The 18,876-nt window shown below is 41.6% G+C and overlaps 1 protein-coding gene across 14 annotated transcripts in view; it reads right to left on the reverse strand.

The window, feature by feature from the left end:
* Positions 1–84: 84 nt before the first annotated feature.
* fubp3 (far upstream element (FUSE) binding protein 3) overlaps positions 85–18,876 on the reverse strand; it is a 19,221-nt gene continuing 429 nt past the window's right edge. For 2 of the 14 annotated variants that reach the window (XM_076086739.1, XM_076086745.1), the window contains exons 2-20: positions 14,489–14,573; positions 13,401–13,431; positions 12,825–12,874; positions 12,606–12,677; positions 11,779–11,836; positions 11,423–11,582; positions 10,382–10,480; positions 10,078–10,182; positions 9,871–9,973; positions 9,451–9,551; positions 9,176–9,305; positions 5,560–5,720; positions 5,224–5,297; positions 4,999–5,123; positions 4,620–4,676; positions 4,326–4,376; positions 4,082–4,209; positions 1,708–1,742; positions 85–1,546 (exon numbers count right to left, since the gene is read on the reverse strand). In XM_076086739.1, coding sequence (XP_075942854.1) covers positions 1,348–1,546; positions 1,708–1,742; positions 4,082–4,209; positions 4,326–4,376; positions 4,620–4,676; positions 4,999–5,123; positions 5,224–5,297; positions 5,560–5,720; positions 9,176–9,305; positions 9,451–9,551; positions 9,871–9,973; positions 10,078–10,182; positions 10,382–10,480; positions 11,423–11,582; positions 11,779–11,836; positions 12,606–12,677; positions 12,825–12,874; positions 13,401–13,431; positions 14,489–14,573 — 1,824 coding nt within the window. In that variant the 3' untranslated portion in view covers positions 85–1,347. Of the gene's footprint in view, positions 1,547–1,707; positions 1,743–2,278; positions 3,714–4,081; positions 4,210–4,325; positions 4,377–4,619; positions 4,677–4,998; positions 5,124–5,185; positions 5,298–5,559; positions 5,721–9,175; positions 9,306–9,450; positions 9,552–9,870; positions 9,974–10,077; positions 10,183–10,381; positions 10,481–11,422; positions 11,583–11,778; positions 11,837–12,605; positions 12,678–12,824; positions 12,875–13,400; positions 13,435–14,461; positions 14,574–18,855 lie in introns of those variants that run through there. The other 12 variants (XM_076086738.1, XM_076086744.1, XM_076086736.1 and 9 more) reach the window with 10 other exon arrangements.

The following is an 18,876-nucleotide window of genomic DNA, read 5'->3' on the forward strand; positions in this document are numbered from 1 at the left end:
TGGGTCCATCCTCTCCAACAATTAAAACATTATCACTCAGTTCAATGCAAAAACACCAGTAGCGAAAAGTAAGCAAATACACAATTTTGTGGTACTTGAGTAATTTTATTTCCACTACTCACACTGTGCTTTATACTCTGACAGCTTTAATTACTGCCAATTCAAATTATTACGGGAATACAAAACATAATCAGCTGATCATTTATGATTTGTTATAGATTATAATTAGCTCCACCTTCACAAGCTGCAACATCGGTGTTAGACATTAATGCATCAACAATTAGAATAAATAATAGAATATAGTTTTGTGAAATGGGCCATTTTACAACGGTACGTTTACTTCTGGTACGTTTAAATATATTTTGATGCAAAAACTTTTGTACTTTTAAAGTAAAATTGTGTTTGCATGACTTATGACAAAGTATTTCTACTTTGTGGTATTACTACATTTAAAAGATGTGAATACTTCTTCCACTGCTCTTTAGTGTAAAGACAATCCAAACAGATCGATAAGGCTCGTTGAGAAAACCCTCCGTGGGTATAAAGAAGTTATTTAAGTGATGCAGTGTTTGAGCCTCAGAGGTGCAAGTTAAAGTAGAAATACCACAAGGTGATAAATGTATTCAAAGTGTCAAAAGTAAAAGTATCATTGTGCAGACTGGCTCCTTCCGTCAAGATATAGTATTGTTTTATTGTTGTATTATATTTTATAAGCTGATCAAATATATTTTTAAGTAACAATTCAACTAAATTTGTAACTATAGCTGAAAAAAAGTAATAAAAGTAATAACACGTGGAATATGTTCCTCAGAGGTTTAAGCCTGAAGTAGCAGAAAATGCAACTTCTAAAGTAAAGAACAAGTTCATCACTTGAGTAAAACCACTGAGCGCAACACAAAAACTGCAGTTTATCCAATTTAAAGAATGAGTTTGAATATTAGTTTTAAAAAAACTAAACAGCTAAATAAAAAGTATTATTTCCCTGCAACAACTTTTAAAAGTTGATATTCTTGCTCTGTATGTTTTGTAATTTTTAAAGTGTTTAAATACATTATGTTGTATATTGTGTCAACAATCAAGTCAAAGTAGCATAAAATGCAATTTGCCCCAAAGGGTTTTCCACGTTACAACATGAGAAACACTGCATCCTCTAAACTAGTTTATATGGAGGATGGTTCACATGCTGCAGCATAAAATAACCCCCGAAGGAGCAAAGGTGTACGAGTAAAGTCTATATGAATAATAATCGTGCCTCTCAACCTCAGTCTGCGAATGATCCTGGAACAACTAAATCATTAGACGGCCACAATGGACCACCAGGTCAGAAGTGTCCACGGGGACGCGGCCTTAAAAAGAAGGAAGAGGATCAAAATCAAGGGCTGGATTTGGAAACAGCTGCACTGCATCAATGCAGTGGACGGTATGGGGCCGCGCAGGGTCCACTGTGGAAGGAGTCCCCCTGCTGAGTGCAAAGATGTGCAGTGACAAAGCTGGAGGGGGGTCTGGAGGGGGTGGAGAGGGACTGGACAGGAGAGCTGAGGGATGACTGCAAGTGGACATTTAACATGTGCACGGAGGGAAAGGATGGAAATGATAGATGGATTGTTTAGGGAGCAATGAGACATGGAAGTGTAGGAAATCTGCTACAATTGAGCAATGAGGAGAGCGAAATCAATCATGAAACAGAGTTCATTTTGAGAGACAAACCCAATTTTGTAGAGGCGCAAACAGGAAACGGCAGCCTGAAGAAAACATGAGAAAAGAGTCAACATTAAATGTATATAATGGCAATCATCACACCTGATTGATTTAGATTTGGTAACAGACTAACGAAACAGGTCCAGAGTTGAACGCCGATACAAGATAGAATATTAAATATTGTGTTTTTATAGCAAAAGCCCTTAAAGCCAGGTGTAAAGAATTAAGGACAATCATATGTTGACTGACTAACAATTTCAACACAAGTTTTTTTGCTTTTCTCTGTCAGAATATTGTAACTGTCTGATAGATTAGGACTAAAAATAAAGCAGCAAGTAAAGAACATCTCTACCGATTTTAATCTGCAAACCAGGAACCATTGTGCCATTTATTTGAAATATTAAAAGACATGTATGTGATAGATTTGGAGTTGTACAACTGTCGAAATAATATGCATTTGCTGTTTTTCTGGCAGCGCTGTGGTGATAGAATCCACCTTCATGTGTACTTCGAAGTAAAAACTATATTATCCTTTGAGGAAAGTGTTAACATTGTAATCAGCTTAACAGTACACAATAAAGGTAGTCTGGATGTTTTTAATACATGTTAACTGTACACGAAGGAAAGAAAACACCATAATTAGACATTTTGAAATTATATCCCTTTTCATTAAGAAATGACGTTAATACCAGAATCATTTTTCCATAATGATGCATCATTTATCTCATTTATATTAGATCACACAAAGAAATAAAAAATTAATTAAAAAGTTATTAGCATTGGACTGAGTCCAACGCCCCACTGAGTCCACAGCGAGGGCTCAGTGGGGCGTTGGTGAACTGGGAGGTACCAAATAAGACAGTTTTTGATCATAATACTTAAAACATAAAAATACTATATTAATTATTACACAGGTAGAAGTACAGAGGCTTAGCAGTCTTGAATAGTTCAGGTACAGAACATACACAAAAATCTATCGCTTATTTTTCTTCATAACAAGATGCAACATCAAATTTCAAATCACACATTCACAATCTTTGAACATTTTCAGTAAGAAAACAGAACAGAAAAAGAGGGACAATTCTCCTGCTACACTGATCACAGGAAAAAAAATAGTTTTTATATAAGTATATATATATGAAACATATATATTTTAAATTAACAGTCAAATATATGAGCATATATACATAGTTTTACAAGGTAGCAAAGGCAAAAAAGCTATTTGCAACATCCCCCTAAATCCTATCGGAACAGATAATTGTTATACATTATCGATGACAATTCCATTTGAAAAAAACAAAACAAAACATCTTAAAACTACAAGTTAAAAGTCTGTCAAAATATTAGAGAACCCATCTTTGTTTCAAAAGGGAAATTAGATATTGCACCTTTGTTTAAACCAGAGTACAATAACATGACGATGAAAAACAGCATACAATGCACAACAGGAATTAAATCAGAACTACTGCCGCTGGCCGACACTAATCCCGCTTTTTAAACCGTGTAACAAAAATACATTTCCTGTAATAAAACATCACAGTTTCATTTCACTGAATTATGTAAAAGGAAAAACATTTGAACACACTCGCTGTTAAACATCTTATGACAACACGGTATTCAAGACTGCTAAGCACATAATCATGGTTTCATTTCAAACAGAACTAGAAAAAATAGATCATATTGCCTTTTGAAATGTTACAACTCTGGTCAGTTTTGGCGGTACAATCGGAGTCAAAGACAGGAAAACATAGAAAAAAAACGAAACAGCTCTCTCAAGTCCAAAAAGGGATCCCAGATACTGTCTATTCAAAATAACAGTGTACACAAGCATTTAGTAACAAATAACTGTTCCTGATTTTTAGAAATATTACTTTATCATATAAGTCATTCTACAGCTAGTGTTTCTCACTAAGAAAAAAAGTCTTCAAGGCGTTGTAAATCTAGAACCCTCCGTTAAAAAAGGGTTGTTTCCATCCTCAGTGATTCAAGTCTGTCCCCGTCGTCTCTTAATGATCCTGAGAGTAAAAACAGTTTGTTCATCATCAACATCGCAGCCGATTCCACTCACATTTAAAGACATTTAAAGAGAAATGAGGTGATGTGTTATACTTTCAACCAATCCAACCAGTAAGAACTGTGCCATAGAGCTCCATTGATGTACAACAACTATTAAAACACATTTCCTTCCACAGATTACATTATTAAAGTAGTTGCTTGTTTTTAAGGTTTACATCGACAGTAGGAACCAATGGGTTTGGAGCTGAGAGCCAAAGTCATGTACCGAGGAACAGACTAACATTGTTGGTTTTGCTCTTTTTATGGGATTTGTTGGCAATAAGAAATACCAGCCTCCTCCTGATCAATGTGTTCTGCCGGTTCTCACCTGAAGGCCTGGGGCTTGCGTTTGCTGAGCGCTCTGGTTGAAGTAGGCCACCGGCTGTCTGTAGAAGTCAACCCAGGCGTTGTAGTCAGGATTAGAGGTCTGCTGAGATCCAGGACCAGCTGTCTGGCCTGAAGGGGAAGAAAAAACACAACAGTGAGGAAAGGAAACAGAGGAGCCAGAATCAAATGCATGAAGTCAACCTGCAGGTTTGAGCTCATAATGAAACACTTCCACAAGTACTCACCCCAACCTTTGTTGTATTCAGGAGCAGAGCTCTGGGCTTGGTTTTGCTGACCTGAAAACCCAACAAAGGAAGAGTTCCAATTTTGTTTTTTTTTAAATAATACAAGTCTTAAACACAGCCTCTGACTCTTCAGTTTTAGTGAGCAGAGTTTTAAACTTAAGTTGCAAGCAGGATGTATGCTCATCTTTCCAACATGGTGGGTAAATAAATGGCTTCATCAGGCTTGTATTTAACAAAAAAGGATGATTTAAATTTAAACTTCTGTGGAACAACAAAAATATCCCGTTCTCTTGCCTAGCTTTTTATAATACTGCTCCCAGTCCATCTGGCTCGTCTGGGATCCATTGTGACCTGAAACCAGACACACATAACACCACCACAGTTACCGACAGTGGCCTTTGCGTTTCCCTTTTCACCTTCTGCTCTCATCCGTTTCCTAACGATTTCCATCGACAGCTAATTTAAAATCTGTCTGAACAGGAAAGAGGTGGTTAGCCACCGCGAGCGTCGCCATCTTATCCCAGCCTGCTGAAAACTGGCCACGCATTCAGAGCCACGTTTAAAAAGGCAACACGATAAATTCAGTTTGTTCCCTCATTGAGCCCAGTGAGCTAGCTGGGAACGGATCAGATTTCTAGTCATACGTGGTCAGTTCTCGGTGCTTTTTACTTACTGTGGTCCTGTTGGCCTTGAGGCTGCCATATTTGAAAAGTTGTACCCCACCCTCCTCCTCCTCCTCCTCCTCCTCCTCCTCCTCCACCACCTCCTCCTCCACCAGTCATGAAGGTCTGAGCCCCACTTATGTAAAAATAAACAAGACAATTCAATGTGAGTAATAAAGTTGACAATCAATTTCTTACGACAACGTGAGGCGGTTTGAGGAGAAGTTGAAGCATACTGTTGAGGAGGAGTGGTTGGTCCTTGGTTGTAGGGATTCATACCGAAGCTGCTGTTGCCCCCCATTCCTGGGCCCTAGAGCACAGAAAGGGACGAGGAGGCGAGTGAGGGACCACACTTGTGTTTAAAAAGGGAGCCAACAGGCAAGGTCAGAGGGCAGGGCCGGGCGCTGATGCACTCCATTAAGTCCATTTGATGGATTCTTTATGTTTAACCTCTGGTGACATCCTGCCGGCCACCAGCACAACAGCAACCCGGCAGCTCTCCGCATTGACATGTGCGCTCATGAATATCGGGCCAGACAATAGATTTTTGGGGCCTGGGCCAGACCACCTACCCCAATTCTCTCATCGATCAGCTGGCGGGCCTTCTCCAACTGCTGAGGGGTGCCTCGGATGGAGAAGATGCGCACGTTGGGGTCGGTGTTGGGCGGCGGGTTTCTCTGCAGCTCCACGTGGGCACGAGACTGCTCTTTGATGTTCTTGATGGTTTCTCCACCTGGGGACCACAGCGAGGGATGCATCGTATTTAGCTAGGGCTGCGACTAGCAGGTGTTTTTGTTATTGGTTGATCTGCCTTCATAAGAAGGTCAGAAAATACAGACAGCTATTCAAGAGCCCACGAGGAAGTTCTCACATGTCTTGTCTAAAAAAAATATATAAATTTGGTTTAACTTTCACAAAAGACAAAGGAAAACAAAAGAATCCTCACATTGAAAACCAAGAACTGGTAAAAATGGCCTCAACAATTAGAAAATGACTTCGCAACTACCTTGATAATCGTCTAATTGATTAATAAACTTATACATACGATCACAAACTGTGTGACTCACGTAAGACTTTCACAACACAGATATTAACATAAGATGAACTTCTTGTCAGACAGCAAACAGCATCTGAAACTCTTTCCACACTTTTCTGATGTCAGAATTTTGGCACGTCGCTTCCTACAACGTTTTGAAACTAACAATAAAAACGATAACGCCTACTTCACGTAGAAGGAAGAAAGGGTTTCACTCTCAAGCGCTCTTTCTTCACTCATCACAAAACACCATCATTTGTATGTAGAAAGGAGCGCAGCACAAAGAGCAACCGTGACTTTAGTAACGTAAAGTGCGTAATCGTCAGCATAGAGGTGAATGCTTGTACGTCTTTAATGTTTGAATCCATCCATCCAGTATGATACGACCGCAGCATTGAGCCAGTGCGATAGAGCTACCTTATGAAGACTCCGGCTTGCGTCTCACCACTTATCTACCCATTCTGTGGCAACATCCATGCAAATCAGGAAACAAAAGGAGACATCTCCTGCACCCCCCCTCCGCTGCGTCAGATGCCAGCTCTCCGACGTGTGGGGAGAGCAATTACACCAGCAGGGAGAAATTAAACATAGCGGGCAGGAGAAAAGGGCCAAAATTGAAGCGTATCCTCCTTCTGGGATATCGTTTGTCTCTTTTACCCTTTTCATTCTTGACTCGGTGTTGTCCTCTGTGATGAGAGGAGGGAGTGAACGGGGGAGCATATAGACGCCGCCACCCACCCCCACCCCCCTCCACAACAGCCATCTGAAGGAAAAAAGGCTGAGGGTGCTTCCCGGGGGGACACCGGGGCTGTCCCAACATCAATTACACATTTGTTCACTTGTGGCTGACACTCGGATGACCCCAGCTGACCTCCGAATGAAAACACTCATCAAAAAAGCTCTCCTCCTCCCGCAGCCGATCCCTGGCTGCCAACAGACTGCACAGGGCCCATTAACCCATTGTCAACCAAATGAAACTTCTGCCTTAATGAAGCCATTATGAGCTCTTCTAGTCAGACGGCAGAGTGCAATGAAGACCCCGACTATTCATTTCATGGACTGGGCTGTAGTGAGGGCAGATAATACGGGCCTTATTAATGAGACTGGTTTAGTGAGCTGGAGAAAAGGAGGGGACACAAAAGTGCAACTGGTGACGGCATTCAGGGCAAACCCGATGGACTGGTTAGCTGCTGGTGGGGTGAAACTCTCCGGCCTCGAGGGAAAACAACAGCAGAATGTGTACCGAGCTAATTCCTAACGCAACAGTAGTGTTTACATGGAACTAGAGGTGGGCAGTATGGTTTAAAATCAATATTGTGTTGAGAAGAGTATTTTTATATCAATATATAATTAGGAAAGACATGTGTAGTAACTTCCACTAAGAAAGATTGTTTTGCTTTCGATAACTCTCCATCAGGGGAACTTACAGAAAAGGAAAAGTCTAGTTTGTTTGTGTACTTTCCACTACGTTATTTATGTGTTCTGATAAGTTTGCTGTATCTTATACCCTGTTCTAGAGGCGACATGATCAGTTAATCAAGCCATTGAACATTAACCGATAATCCATCCATCTATCTACTTATCCTTTAGAGGGTCACGGGTGGGCGGGGGGGGTAGCCGGGTCCCAGCTGTCATTGGGCGAGAGGCGGGGTCCGCCGTAGACAGGTCTCCAGTCTATCACGGAGACTGACAGCCATTCATGCTCACATTCACACCTACGGGACATTTAGAGTCGCCAATCCACCTCAGCTCCACGTCTCTGGACTGAGGAAGGAAACACACAAATCCCCAATTTGGGGTGCCGTCTCTTGCACAAAATTTGTAAAACTACATCATGTCATAATTTCGCAACACGATTCAATTAAGAACATTGTATTTCGTCCCAGCCGTACAAGGAAGAAGAGATGAAAATCAAGCAGCATAGTACTTTTCTTTACTCATCAGGGGTATAGAGTAAAAGTCCATTCTTCACATTAAAAGCAGTAGAGTTTGACAAATAAATGTCAACACATACAGTCCACTTACTAGCTTTCAAAACAAGCAAACTTAAACTTTCAAATGAGCGAACTCCATCCAGTATGAGAAGCGACTGAAAGTCCTGGAAAACATAGTAAGTGGACCTTTGAGTTTCGATTTTTAGTAAAGTTGTTGGACGCTTGTTTCGGCTCTTGCACTGAACTCACGGCTGTGATAAAGTGTGAGCAGGTTGGTGGGTGGCTTGATTCATCAAGCTGTGTGTGTGTGTGTGTGTGTGTGCGTGCGTGTAGGGGGTCAGAACAGAGGGGCAACGGGCTGCATATGGCATCGTAAAGATATTAATCACCGCACCCTTTAAGGGACGGCTGACAGCACCCAGACCCACCGCCATCTCCACCATATTGGCCCACTTCATATGCTAATGCTCAGAGAGGGGGACGCAACGCCCAGGTTTATTTGTTTCCCTCGCCCCACTACATGCACAAAAGCCACTTGACATTTCTATTGCCATGTTTTTATCTTAGGTAAAGAGGCCTACTCCCAACCCGCCCACAACTGCACGCACACACACACACACACACACACCAAGGCGACATGCATGCAAACACACACACACAAGCTCCTTCCAATGCAATGGTCAATGACTTTTAAATAGCTGGCAATAGAGTGGGCATGAATAGCCAATAAGCTAATTCCTTCTATTCATTCCCTCGCTGCACTCTATTGGGCTGAAAGACCCTCATTAGATGCCAGGCAGCCTTCCACATGATTGAGGGCTGTTATTATGCACCTTTAACAATTAATGTCACATTACACGCATTATCCCCGTCATTAAGCCCTTAGTGAAGCCAATGAATGCCACTTGTGCTGTATACATGAGGCCTGGAGAGAGAATAGGAGGGTGGTCACTCACACCCCCCCCCCCCCCCCTTCTCATCAGTTTCACGCAGAACACAAAACGGCATTCAGTTATTAAAGGGAGAAGGCAATCTGGCCGTTTGGATATAATCTTATTAAGACTGTTCATATTGATTGACTCTATTTTTTCTCTCAGGCAGCAAGATACAGTTTTTGTCGCTCACAGAAAAAGTCTCAGCTATACAAACAAAGCACAAACTTACAGCAACAACACGTTTAAACAGAGTTACGAAACTGAATGAAAACTTGTTCCTTACCTTTGCCAATCACTAGTCCACACTTATCGGCCGGTACTGCATAGGTCACCTCCTGCAGTCCTCCAGAGCTTCCCATGTTACAGTCACTTCGCCCCCGACGTCCGATTACACCTCCAAATCCATCTCGCTCCTACGGGAAGGGAAGCAGCAACAGTGTTTTGACGCAACCGAGCAGTTTGCAGGAAATTTAGAGATTCTCATTTAATGGATCGGAAGCTTTTTATCGTATTTACTGGAGCGATGTAAACAGAGAGGATGAAAGCAGAAACACTAACCTGAGCAGTCTGGACCAGTTCATTGATGAGGTGGACCGCATGGTGGCAGTGGTCTGGCTGACCCATCACCTGAGCGATTCGGTCAGGACTGACTCCATCATCTGGACGACAAACACAAGGGACACCAAAGGTCTGTAACTGTCGTAAGACGGCATACGTATTTACTTTTGAGCGCTTTAAATACAACTCATTATGTAAAAGCCTCGGGACATTGTTTAACTTTAGGTTTGGATTTCACAGCTCAAGTGAGTAGGGATTAAGAAGGAAGAAATTATGAATTTTGGGATTATTGGACTGGAATACATATCAGCCTCCAGATGCGAAACTCAACGTCCAACTTGTTTCTATTCCTGAGGCAACATTATCCGTCTTTAGGGATTACACATTTCTACTTTACTTCAGGCCTTGTTTCCTTGTTACCTTGTTTGAACTGGATCCGGACCCCCGCATCGTTCTGAATCTTCTTGATCATTTCCCCGTTCCGGCCGATGATGATGCCGACTGCAAACCTGGGCACAACCACCTGGACGAAGAGGACACAGAGAAGAATTCAGAAAAGATTGCAAAAATATCCAACGCGAATGAATAGAATCACAGTATTTTTAGAAGCGGAACAAAAGCTCTTACATCCAGACTGCTTCCCCCCATTTTGGATCCAAAGTCTGCCCGGCCCACCCTGAAGTCTCCTTGGTCCTTGTCTCGGATGAGCTTTATCACAAGTTCACGGGCTTGCTATGAAGACGATTGAAAGACAGAATCTTTATTAAAACATTATTTTTAAACAAAGAATGTGAATCTTAAGTGTCCAGCTGGAATTCTCAATAAAAACAAAGAGACTTTCAAATGACTGGAACGCTGAAGGTATAAAATGTGTAAACTTGAGAGTAAACTGGCAGCATCGCAGCGCACACTGAGCTCCTCTGAGACCGACCTGCACTTTGTGGGGATCCCCAGTGATTCTCAGGGGCTTGTCTGCTCCAGTGGGCATGGGGTCATCCTGAATCATTATCATCTGCACTCCTGTCCTCTCCTGCAGGGGTACAATCAGACAGAGCAGAAACACACCATAGAGTTACCCGGGGCTCTAAAGACCATTCACGCTGAAGGGAGCAAATTCTGCCACATCTCCAAGAACAGGTTTTATATTTTGATGTAATCTTGGCCATCTCGACCAGAAGTGGAATAACTATGAAGGATGTGGAAATGATGCTTAGGTTAGTGAGAGAGTGTGTGTGTGTGTGTGTGTGTGTGACAGCCGTAGAGCTCACCCCTACAAATACAGACAGAACCCAGACCATAAATACACCAAAACCATATTTCTGATGCACTAAACTCACTTCCTGGTTTCTTAAAGTACCGATTAAAGAACCGGGTTCATACTAATTTATAGCCGATTTCAATTCAGAACCAGGTTTAGGGGGGGATGGCCCTATTTCAGTTTAATAGTAGGCCAAGAATGTGGTTTAAATCAGTGTTTCCCAGACTAAATGATAAAACATTGTGACACACTTCATCTATAAATCATAATTTGTGGGCAAATAAACGTTCCTGACCATTTTTACTGCCATTTCCGCATCACAATACATCTATCAGAGATATATACATTTGATAAATGTGTTGTTGAAAACATACGCACATGTTAAATACTTTATAAAATACATTCATTTAGCCAGAGATAACAGGCTCTTGTTTTTCTCCTCTCAGTAAAACAAACGTTGTATAACTGCTATAAATAGACGATTATTGAGCAATAAAAACAACCAGGCTCAATATGACTCAAAGGTGTACTGCAACTTTAAATCTCAAATACAAGATGGAAGAAATTCTGCACATTTATTTGGCAACCCTAATAAAACTGTTATGGTAGAGTTGTGTTTAGTCCAGTCTGTGAGTCAAATGTTTAAGAACATAAACGATGGCCGACTAACAGAGAGTACAGCTGTGTTTCACTCAGTGTGGTCTACTAGCAGACCTGCAGCTGTTTGATGGTCTCTCCTCCTTTGCCGATGACGAGGCCCACTTTGTTGGCGGGGATGAGGATCTGTTGGATGGAACTGCCGTCCATGTCGCTGTGAAAGCCTGGACCGTACCGACACTGCTCCACAATCTCACTCAGCAGCCTCTTGGCCTGACTGTGGTGGGGGTGGGGGCAAGAAATACATTCATCACCACAGTTCCACTCACATCTCTCTTTGTCAAAAGTGAAAGAGTTGTTCAGGTGATTCAGTGACTGATTAAGTGGAGATGTGAAAAGAGATTTGAGTTCATGCCCTCTGTGTCACTACAATAGGGCACACTTTGAGCAAATCTGTCAAAGTTGAGACTTACTCAATGTTCTCTGGGCTTCCAGTCAGCGTGCAGGGCCGGTCCAACATGCCTCCGCTGTCTGGAACAACATCAGCACAACAGTTAAAGAGACTGCACACACGGGAACACAAGGAAAAAGGTCCGATTGTTGCACGCTAATAGACAACCAACTGTTCTTCTGGCTTCTCGTTATAAAACTGCTCGCATTCGATATAAACATCACACAAGCACACAAGTGTGATATTAGACCATGACGCATCTTAAACTCTGATCTAAGGTGAGCACAGATGTCAGAAATACATCTTCTTAATTTAACACCAGTATCGGATCGCATGGAAGCGTTTCGCTTCTTCTTCCGACACTCGACACGGATCACGAAGTAGATCGCAACTTTTTTTGCTAAGGATTGGCGCCCCTTCTCAGTCACAGAGTCAGAGCCTTCGTGGTATGTTGCACTCCCTGGAACCGAGATACAACAATCATCTCCCAGCGATACTCAACAACCAAACCAAAGCTGAAGTCATGGAATCAGTGAAGTAAGCGGTAAGAAAGAAGTAGCACACTATGAGCTGTAACAGGGATGTTTTAAAGAGAAGTCTATGTTATTTATTTGTGAATAAGGGCAGCTTGTTATGTCAATTGACAGAGAACCAACTTGACAGGGTAAAACGTCTGACATTCATTGTGATAATCTACTATTGCGAAACATTTCCAACACTACTGCACAAAAGAGAAATAATGGCAATCTTTAAAAGACCCCATATTCTACTGTTCATGGTTCTGGCCTCTGAGGAGACAACGGATCTCCTAAAGCAGAAACAAGGGGCGTAGACAACGCATTTAGTCACCTGAAGCAATCTGGATCTTACAACCCGATTCCAGCTGGATTCTTGAGATCTGCTCTCCTCCTTTTCCAATGACTACAGAAGCAGGAGAGACACAGTTTAGACGCCTTTTTGAATTTAGACAGGGGCCTTAAGCAGTGACCCAAAAACTGAGCAGAATGTCAATACTGGTGATTACATGAAACATTAATACTGACTATAATGAACTGAAGAGCTACTTACTGAATCCCACCATCTTATCAGGCACTTTATAGTCTTCTGTAGCGAGAGCCCTGGAGAGATTAGCACATGATCAATAGAGTGTTCTGATTGCTTCTTTTCTCTGATGGAAAACCCAAAGATGTAAGTTTACGGTCATTGAGGACGTACAAAAAACAGAAAATATTCATTTCAGATTTAAATCATTAACAGAATCGATTAATAGTTCAGCTCTAGAAATTATGAGTTAAATCAGTTTTCTTAAATTTGGTTTACAAACGTTTTCTGGTTCTAGCTTCTCAAAAAGATTTGTTGCTTTTTAATGATTCCATTCTTCTTCTTTTGGGTGCAAAACTACTTCAAATGTAAACAGTGAATCTTGTGTCTGAATTACACAGTTTATACAAGGAAAGACTAAACATCAATATAACAGGTGGACCGGTAGTGTGTATGCAGGTGAGAAAAGAGGCCACAGTGAGTAAAATGTGACGGGAACAGCTTTGGGTTGAGAGGGTTCAATGAGGCACAGAGAAAACACTAAGAAGACAAGCAAGTGCATCAAAACGAACAGAAACACAGACGAGAGGAGGCTCTGCTCACCTTTGATGTACCATTGCACCGAGGTGGTTCCCTACTGAGAGAGGTGAGAGGGAAGCAAACCAATTAACACCAGAGAAATAATGTGAGATCATGGTTAATAATAAAACTATTTTAAATATCTGTGAAAATGACGAAGCAGCAAAATGAAAAAGGAACGAGTCACGGAGGGGAGCAAGATGGATGTGGTGCTGCCAATCCTCCGTGTTTGTGTCTGACCCACAGCGGGGGGGCTTCCACCAGCATGGTAATCAGGTCTGAGAGTGTTTCAATCAGAGCCGCTCAGAAAAAAAAGAAGAGAGGCAGCAGCCGGGTCAGTGGCTGCTGGTCCTGAATTGCATTTTGACGGGGTAGCACCAAGCAAGGGTCCTGCAGGGTCAGTGGAGGATGTGCTGCCATGAACGTGAACACCTGAGTTGATATCTAGCAACTTCAAATCAATTTTATGGTCGTTTGCACTGATTTCACTTCCTCTGGAAACGGAACAGCTATGAATATAAAACAGGAGGTGTACCGCGTTTATACGAGGACAGGGCCGGAAGATAAAATGGGAATGCCGTGAGTACATTTGTACATTTGATAACTAAATATTGAGAGCTAACCGCAGCGCTACAAAGATACCATTTCTGTTATTCCCCCCAATATGGTGGGACAGCCTTCACCGAGAGAAACCGAGGACACGTTGTTGCAAACAACAGCGCCAAACAAACCTAAACCTGCTTTCAGGGCTGAACTATCATACAAACAACTGACAAGACAAGAGGACGGCGGGATAAATAGTTAGCGTTTCTTCTTCGTGGACATGAAATGGAGGAAATCTTTCATACATAAGCGACGGACAGCAAGATAGAATGACACGTTTTTCACGACACTGCAGCGTCAAGATACTCAATACTCCATTAAAAAACCATAGCTCCTTCTGTATGTATGACCAGGTCCATAAACTATGAGACGAGCCACGTTCAGACTGCTGATCATTAACAGTTGAACATAGATCAATACATGAGAACGTTCTGCAGACGTGCAAACGGGACATGTATGCGTTGGTACTGAAGGCCTCTTACCTCCATTGTCTAGTGAGCGTTTCTGACCTCCAAAGCCGTAGAGGGAGTGGTCTGTGACCGGAGGGGAGCTGTTCATGCTGGGCATCTGGTCTCCTCCCATCTTGGCTGCCATCTGGAGACACAGAGCAGGAAAACAGACAGAATAAAAAAGGTGAGAAGTGGATATGTTATGATTTTATCTTTGAACATACTGTTCCCTTTCCAAGACAACCCTTCATGAAGAGAGTGACACACTCTTTTCTTCTTGGTTCCTTAAAAGCATCGACTTTGCTGTGAAGTTGGGCCTTGACAGAGTAATCTGTAGCGGAGTGTTATTATTTGACAGCAGCTGAAAACTGCACTTTGTACATCCCTAGAGCATCTTGAAGCGGTCTAGACTACCGAGAATCATGTTTTCCTAGAAACATCATGCGTCCGGTTTCTGACTAAACTAACTTCTTTCATGCTTTCACTGACAAATTACACAGATCATCACAGCACACGTCAGTTCCTCAACAGATTGAATTTGCCAGAAAGTTACAACAGATACGAGTGCTACGCAGAACAAAGACACATTGTATACTTTCCCAGATCCTGAATCAAGTGATGGCTCTTCCAGTTTTTAAAGGTATGTAGATGAGCAAAGGCAGACGAGAGAGAAAAGACAAGAGATGGCCAAATCCCATATTTACCTTCAGTGATCGTAAAACTATTTTAATTGCCTTTAAATTGATTTTTAAAAATCTGGAATGGATGTAGTTTTGTTCAGAGTGGCGTCAAAAGGGTGACGATTACATTTTATGAGCTGTAGTTTGTTTTATTTGAAACTGTGTTATACTTTAATGTTTTTCTATTTCTGTTTGTCTGAGAATTTAATACATGAGTGGAGATACAATACTAAATCATGAATTTGACAGATTAGAGTTTACACGGGACACGTTAAGTAACCGAGTAAAAGCTGTCACAACGACCACACAAACCAGGTCTGACGCAAAACACGGAGGCCTCTCATTATGTCGAAGTTTGTGCAACTTTACACACTGCAACCTGTTAAGCAACATAAGCTGCAGTTAGCTTAGCTAGCTAACGTACTATCACAAGTTTGATACCCTGCAGCTTGACCCGCCACCTGACCATGGCTAATATTTAGTTTGGACGTGAATCCTTATCAACAGCTGTGTTGTCACACAAGCAGCTGTACAAGAACTTTGCCTACAGTAAATAAAAACTGTCGTTTAAATCAATATCAGCTGTCGGTACCTGACCAGTTTTTACTCTCCGTACCAAAAAAAGTCTTGGCTCACACCTTCACCTAGTCCTGTCATGTAAGAACACAGTACAATAAAATAATTAGTTGACGTTTACTACATACATTTCACTACACGTTTCTCTTTTAATGATGGAAAGTGTCCAACCCCCGCAAAATAACCTCAAGTAGAGTGCAGTTATTTGCATCACAGAGTAGCTAAAAAACAAATCTATTTCTACTTTTAAAATCCTCCACTTTCCAAACTAAAGTAGATACTTGTGTTCTGCAGTGACGGACATTTAAATCTTCAGTTATGCTGCCCGAAAGCGCCAACAGCATTTTCCACGAGCCGTTAATATGCCACCTCTGCTTCCATACAAAAGTATAGCATTTCAGAAAATTACACCAAATTGACATCTGTGCCTGACTGGAATTTCTTTCACGATATGAAAATACAGTGACAGCAATTAGAGTCTTCCATCACCTTCAAGGATGATTATCTACTTCAGAGCCCAGCGGTTGAAGTGAGAGGAAATAAGGAGGCAGGAAAGGAAGCAGGTGTGGGGGGGGGGGGCTGCTGTTTTCCATGACATCGTTGTACGTCGAGCAGCCTCAAAAGCGTTTTCGATGGAAGTCAATACTCAAGAAAATGCTTAAAACTTTTGAGTTTAATTAGTTTCACTACAGCTGAGCAGATACCAGAGTAATATCTCCCAAATTACCTGTTTTATAAGGCGTGTCCAGAATAGTATGGGTGTGGGTTGTTATTGGATTTCACAGTATTTGTATTGACATGTTGCATCTTGTTTTATTAATTACAAACTAAAGCGGTTACTGTTGATCAGAACGCTGTTGCAACATGATTCAATAGACACTTATCTATTGCTTGTTCAGTGCGAGGCAAATATCTAGTAGGTTCCACCAGCATACACCGAGTTTATAATCAACGCTACGATTCAAACGCATGCATACAGGAAATATATGTTAATATGAACTTAACCGTGCTCTGTATAAAACAAAGTAAAGGGGATCACAGAGAGCAGGAGGGGGATGGACGGAGGGCTAACCGGCCCACTCCTTACCAGATGTTGGCTGCGATTCACAATTTTGTTATTTAATAACTAAAAAGGGAAGAAAGATGAAGAGAATTAGCAGTTTTTCTATTGTTCTGTGAAATCGACCTGAAAATGCTGGTGTGGACGCACTTTTTTTGCGTAATTTTAAACTGTTTATTATAGACGGAGTCTTAGGTATAATGAATTATTGTTGATTAGGGTCACTAAGATCTTTAAAATAAACTACCTCGATCAGATAAATGAAGTCTTGCCAGCTTTGAGGATCAAAGAACCTAAACTCACGATGACAAATTTTACTTTGTCTGATGCAGATTTACCTGAGTGTAGTACATAAAGATGCATTCGTGTGCACATAAGCATTAGCTACAGAGGAGTCTTGCAGCAGTCAGGTCAAGTACGGTCACGCAGTCTGTTGGATTTTATGTCAAAGTGTCCGTAACAAACTATACCAGAAATGAAATCCTGTGACATGTGGGTTCATGGGAACCAAAGTATGTATGGTTTATATTTAGGGTCCGAGAACACCTTGTCCATTGGGCGCTGTGGCACAACTGTTCGGTCACAGAGCTATACTATTCACTCGATGTGGTCTTCATATAATGCATGAATTGGTGTGTACGTTTTCATCAGTTTACATGAAATACATTGCAAAGCAATTTCAGCTCATGCAGCTTAAAGATTTAAGTAGAGAACCCGTGACAACTTTAACTGCATCTGTGGGAACAGCTAACACACAGAAGCATTAAAACAAGGCCTCCACTTCCTATCTCTCAGACTTCTGCTGCATCAATGTCATATGATAACACGCAAAACCAACAAGAAGACTTCCCTTTTCTATAAAGTACATGGAGGCGTGCAAAAATCCACAATGCAACACCAGCCACGAACACAGTGTGGCACATATACATAACTTTTTATGAGGGTTAATATGTGATTCATTCTGATGATAGTCTTTGATTATTAACAGCAGTATCTATGGCCCTTCTGCAATTAATGATCAAAGGGTGAGAGGTAGAAAACCACAACTAAATCCCTCGCAACCTACTTGTTGTCACTGCTAAGAGGCCGACATGAAGCTTTTTGTTTTAATCTGAGATCTTGTGAACGTGGTGTGGTGTGAAGCATACATGTGAGAAAGTGGAGGAAGGAGGGATTACTTGACACGTCACGTTTGTATCTGGGTGCACTCAAAATTGGGCTACATGTTCCCAAATTCACTAATAATGAGCATTATGGTCAGTATCTGTTATGCAAGATATTTAAACATCTTTTTTACCATCGTATGAATTACGGGATTAAAACACGCAGGGACAAATTTGGCTATTATGGATATAATCTACACAGGGGGAAAGATTAACTGGTAGCTGTGTGACTAAAGTCCAATTCACACTGTATTAACAGCAGTCAGTGATATACTTACCTTCTATTTATCAACTTAATGGTGGCCTAAACTACAGTGACTACAGTCACGATCTGAAACTAGTAAATATCAGGTAAACAGGGGAGCAGTGAAATGCAGATTGGAAGTTTTAAATTATATTTTCTGGTATTTTCCAGGCAGCAGTGGAAAAAAACAAATGTGCTCCACAGGAGGAGTGGAGGGGGGCTTATTTGAACAGATGACGTTACACTACATGGCCTTACTCCGACGCTGCCTTTTGGGACACACAGTGCCACACACGCTAGCTAGCTAGCTAGCACCAGCTCCTAGCTAGCTTACTCACATGTATGCTACTACGCAAAAAAACACGTTTCAAGTTTTAAACACGAGCTCGTTGTTAAGTTAAAGACGGGGGATGGACGTTAGTATTGCACGTCATCCCCGTTTAAGCTCCAAGTGCGTCTCTTTAAATGGGGCAACAGCCGGTTATACAGAAGCTAACTCAGGACCAAGAACTAGCATGCTAACTTTATTGACAGCGTGTCAGGCAGCTCGGCGTTTAAGGATTCACGTCTAAACGTAATATTAGCCATGGTCACGTGGCGGGTCAAGCTGCAGGGTATCAAACTTGTGATAGTAAATTAGCTAGCTAAGCTAACTGCAACTTATGTTGCTTCACAACAGGTTGCAGTGTGTCGGTTTAACTTACTAAAGTTGCACAAACTTCGAC

The sequence above is a fragment of the Anarhichas minor genome, unplaced genomic scaffold, assembly GCF_050575085.1.
Source record: "Anarhichas minor isolate MPS153535 unplaced genomic scaffold, ASM5057508v1 ptg000002l, whole genome shotgun sequence".
In the NCBI taxonomy this organism is placed as follows: Eukaryota; Metazoa; Chordata; class Actinopteri; order Perciformes; family Anarhichadidae; genus Anarhichas; species Anarhichas minor.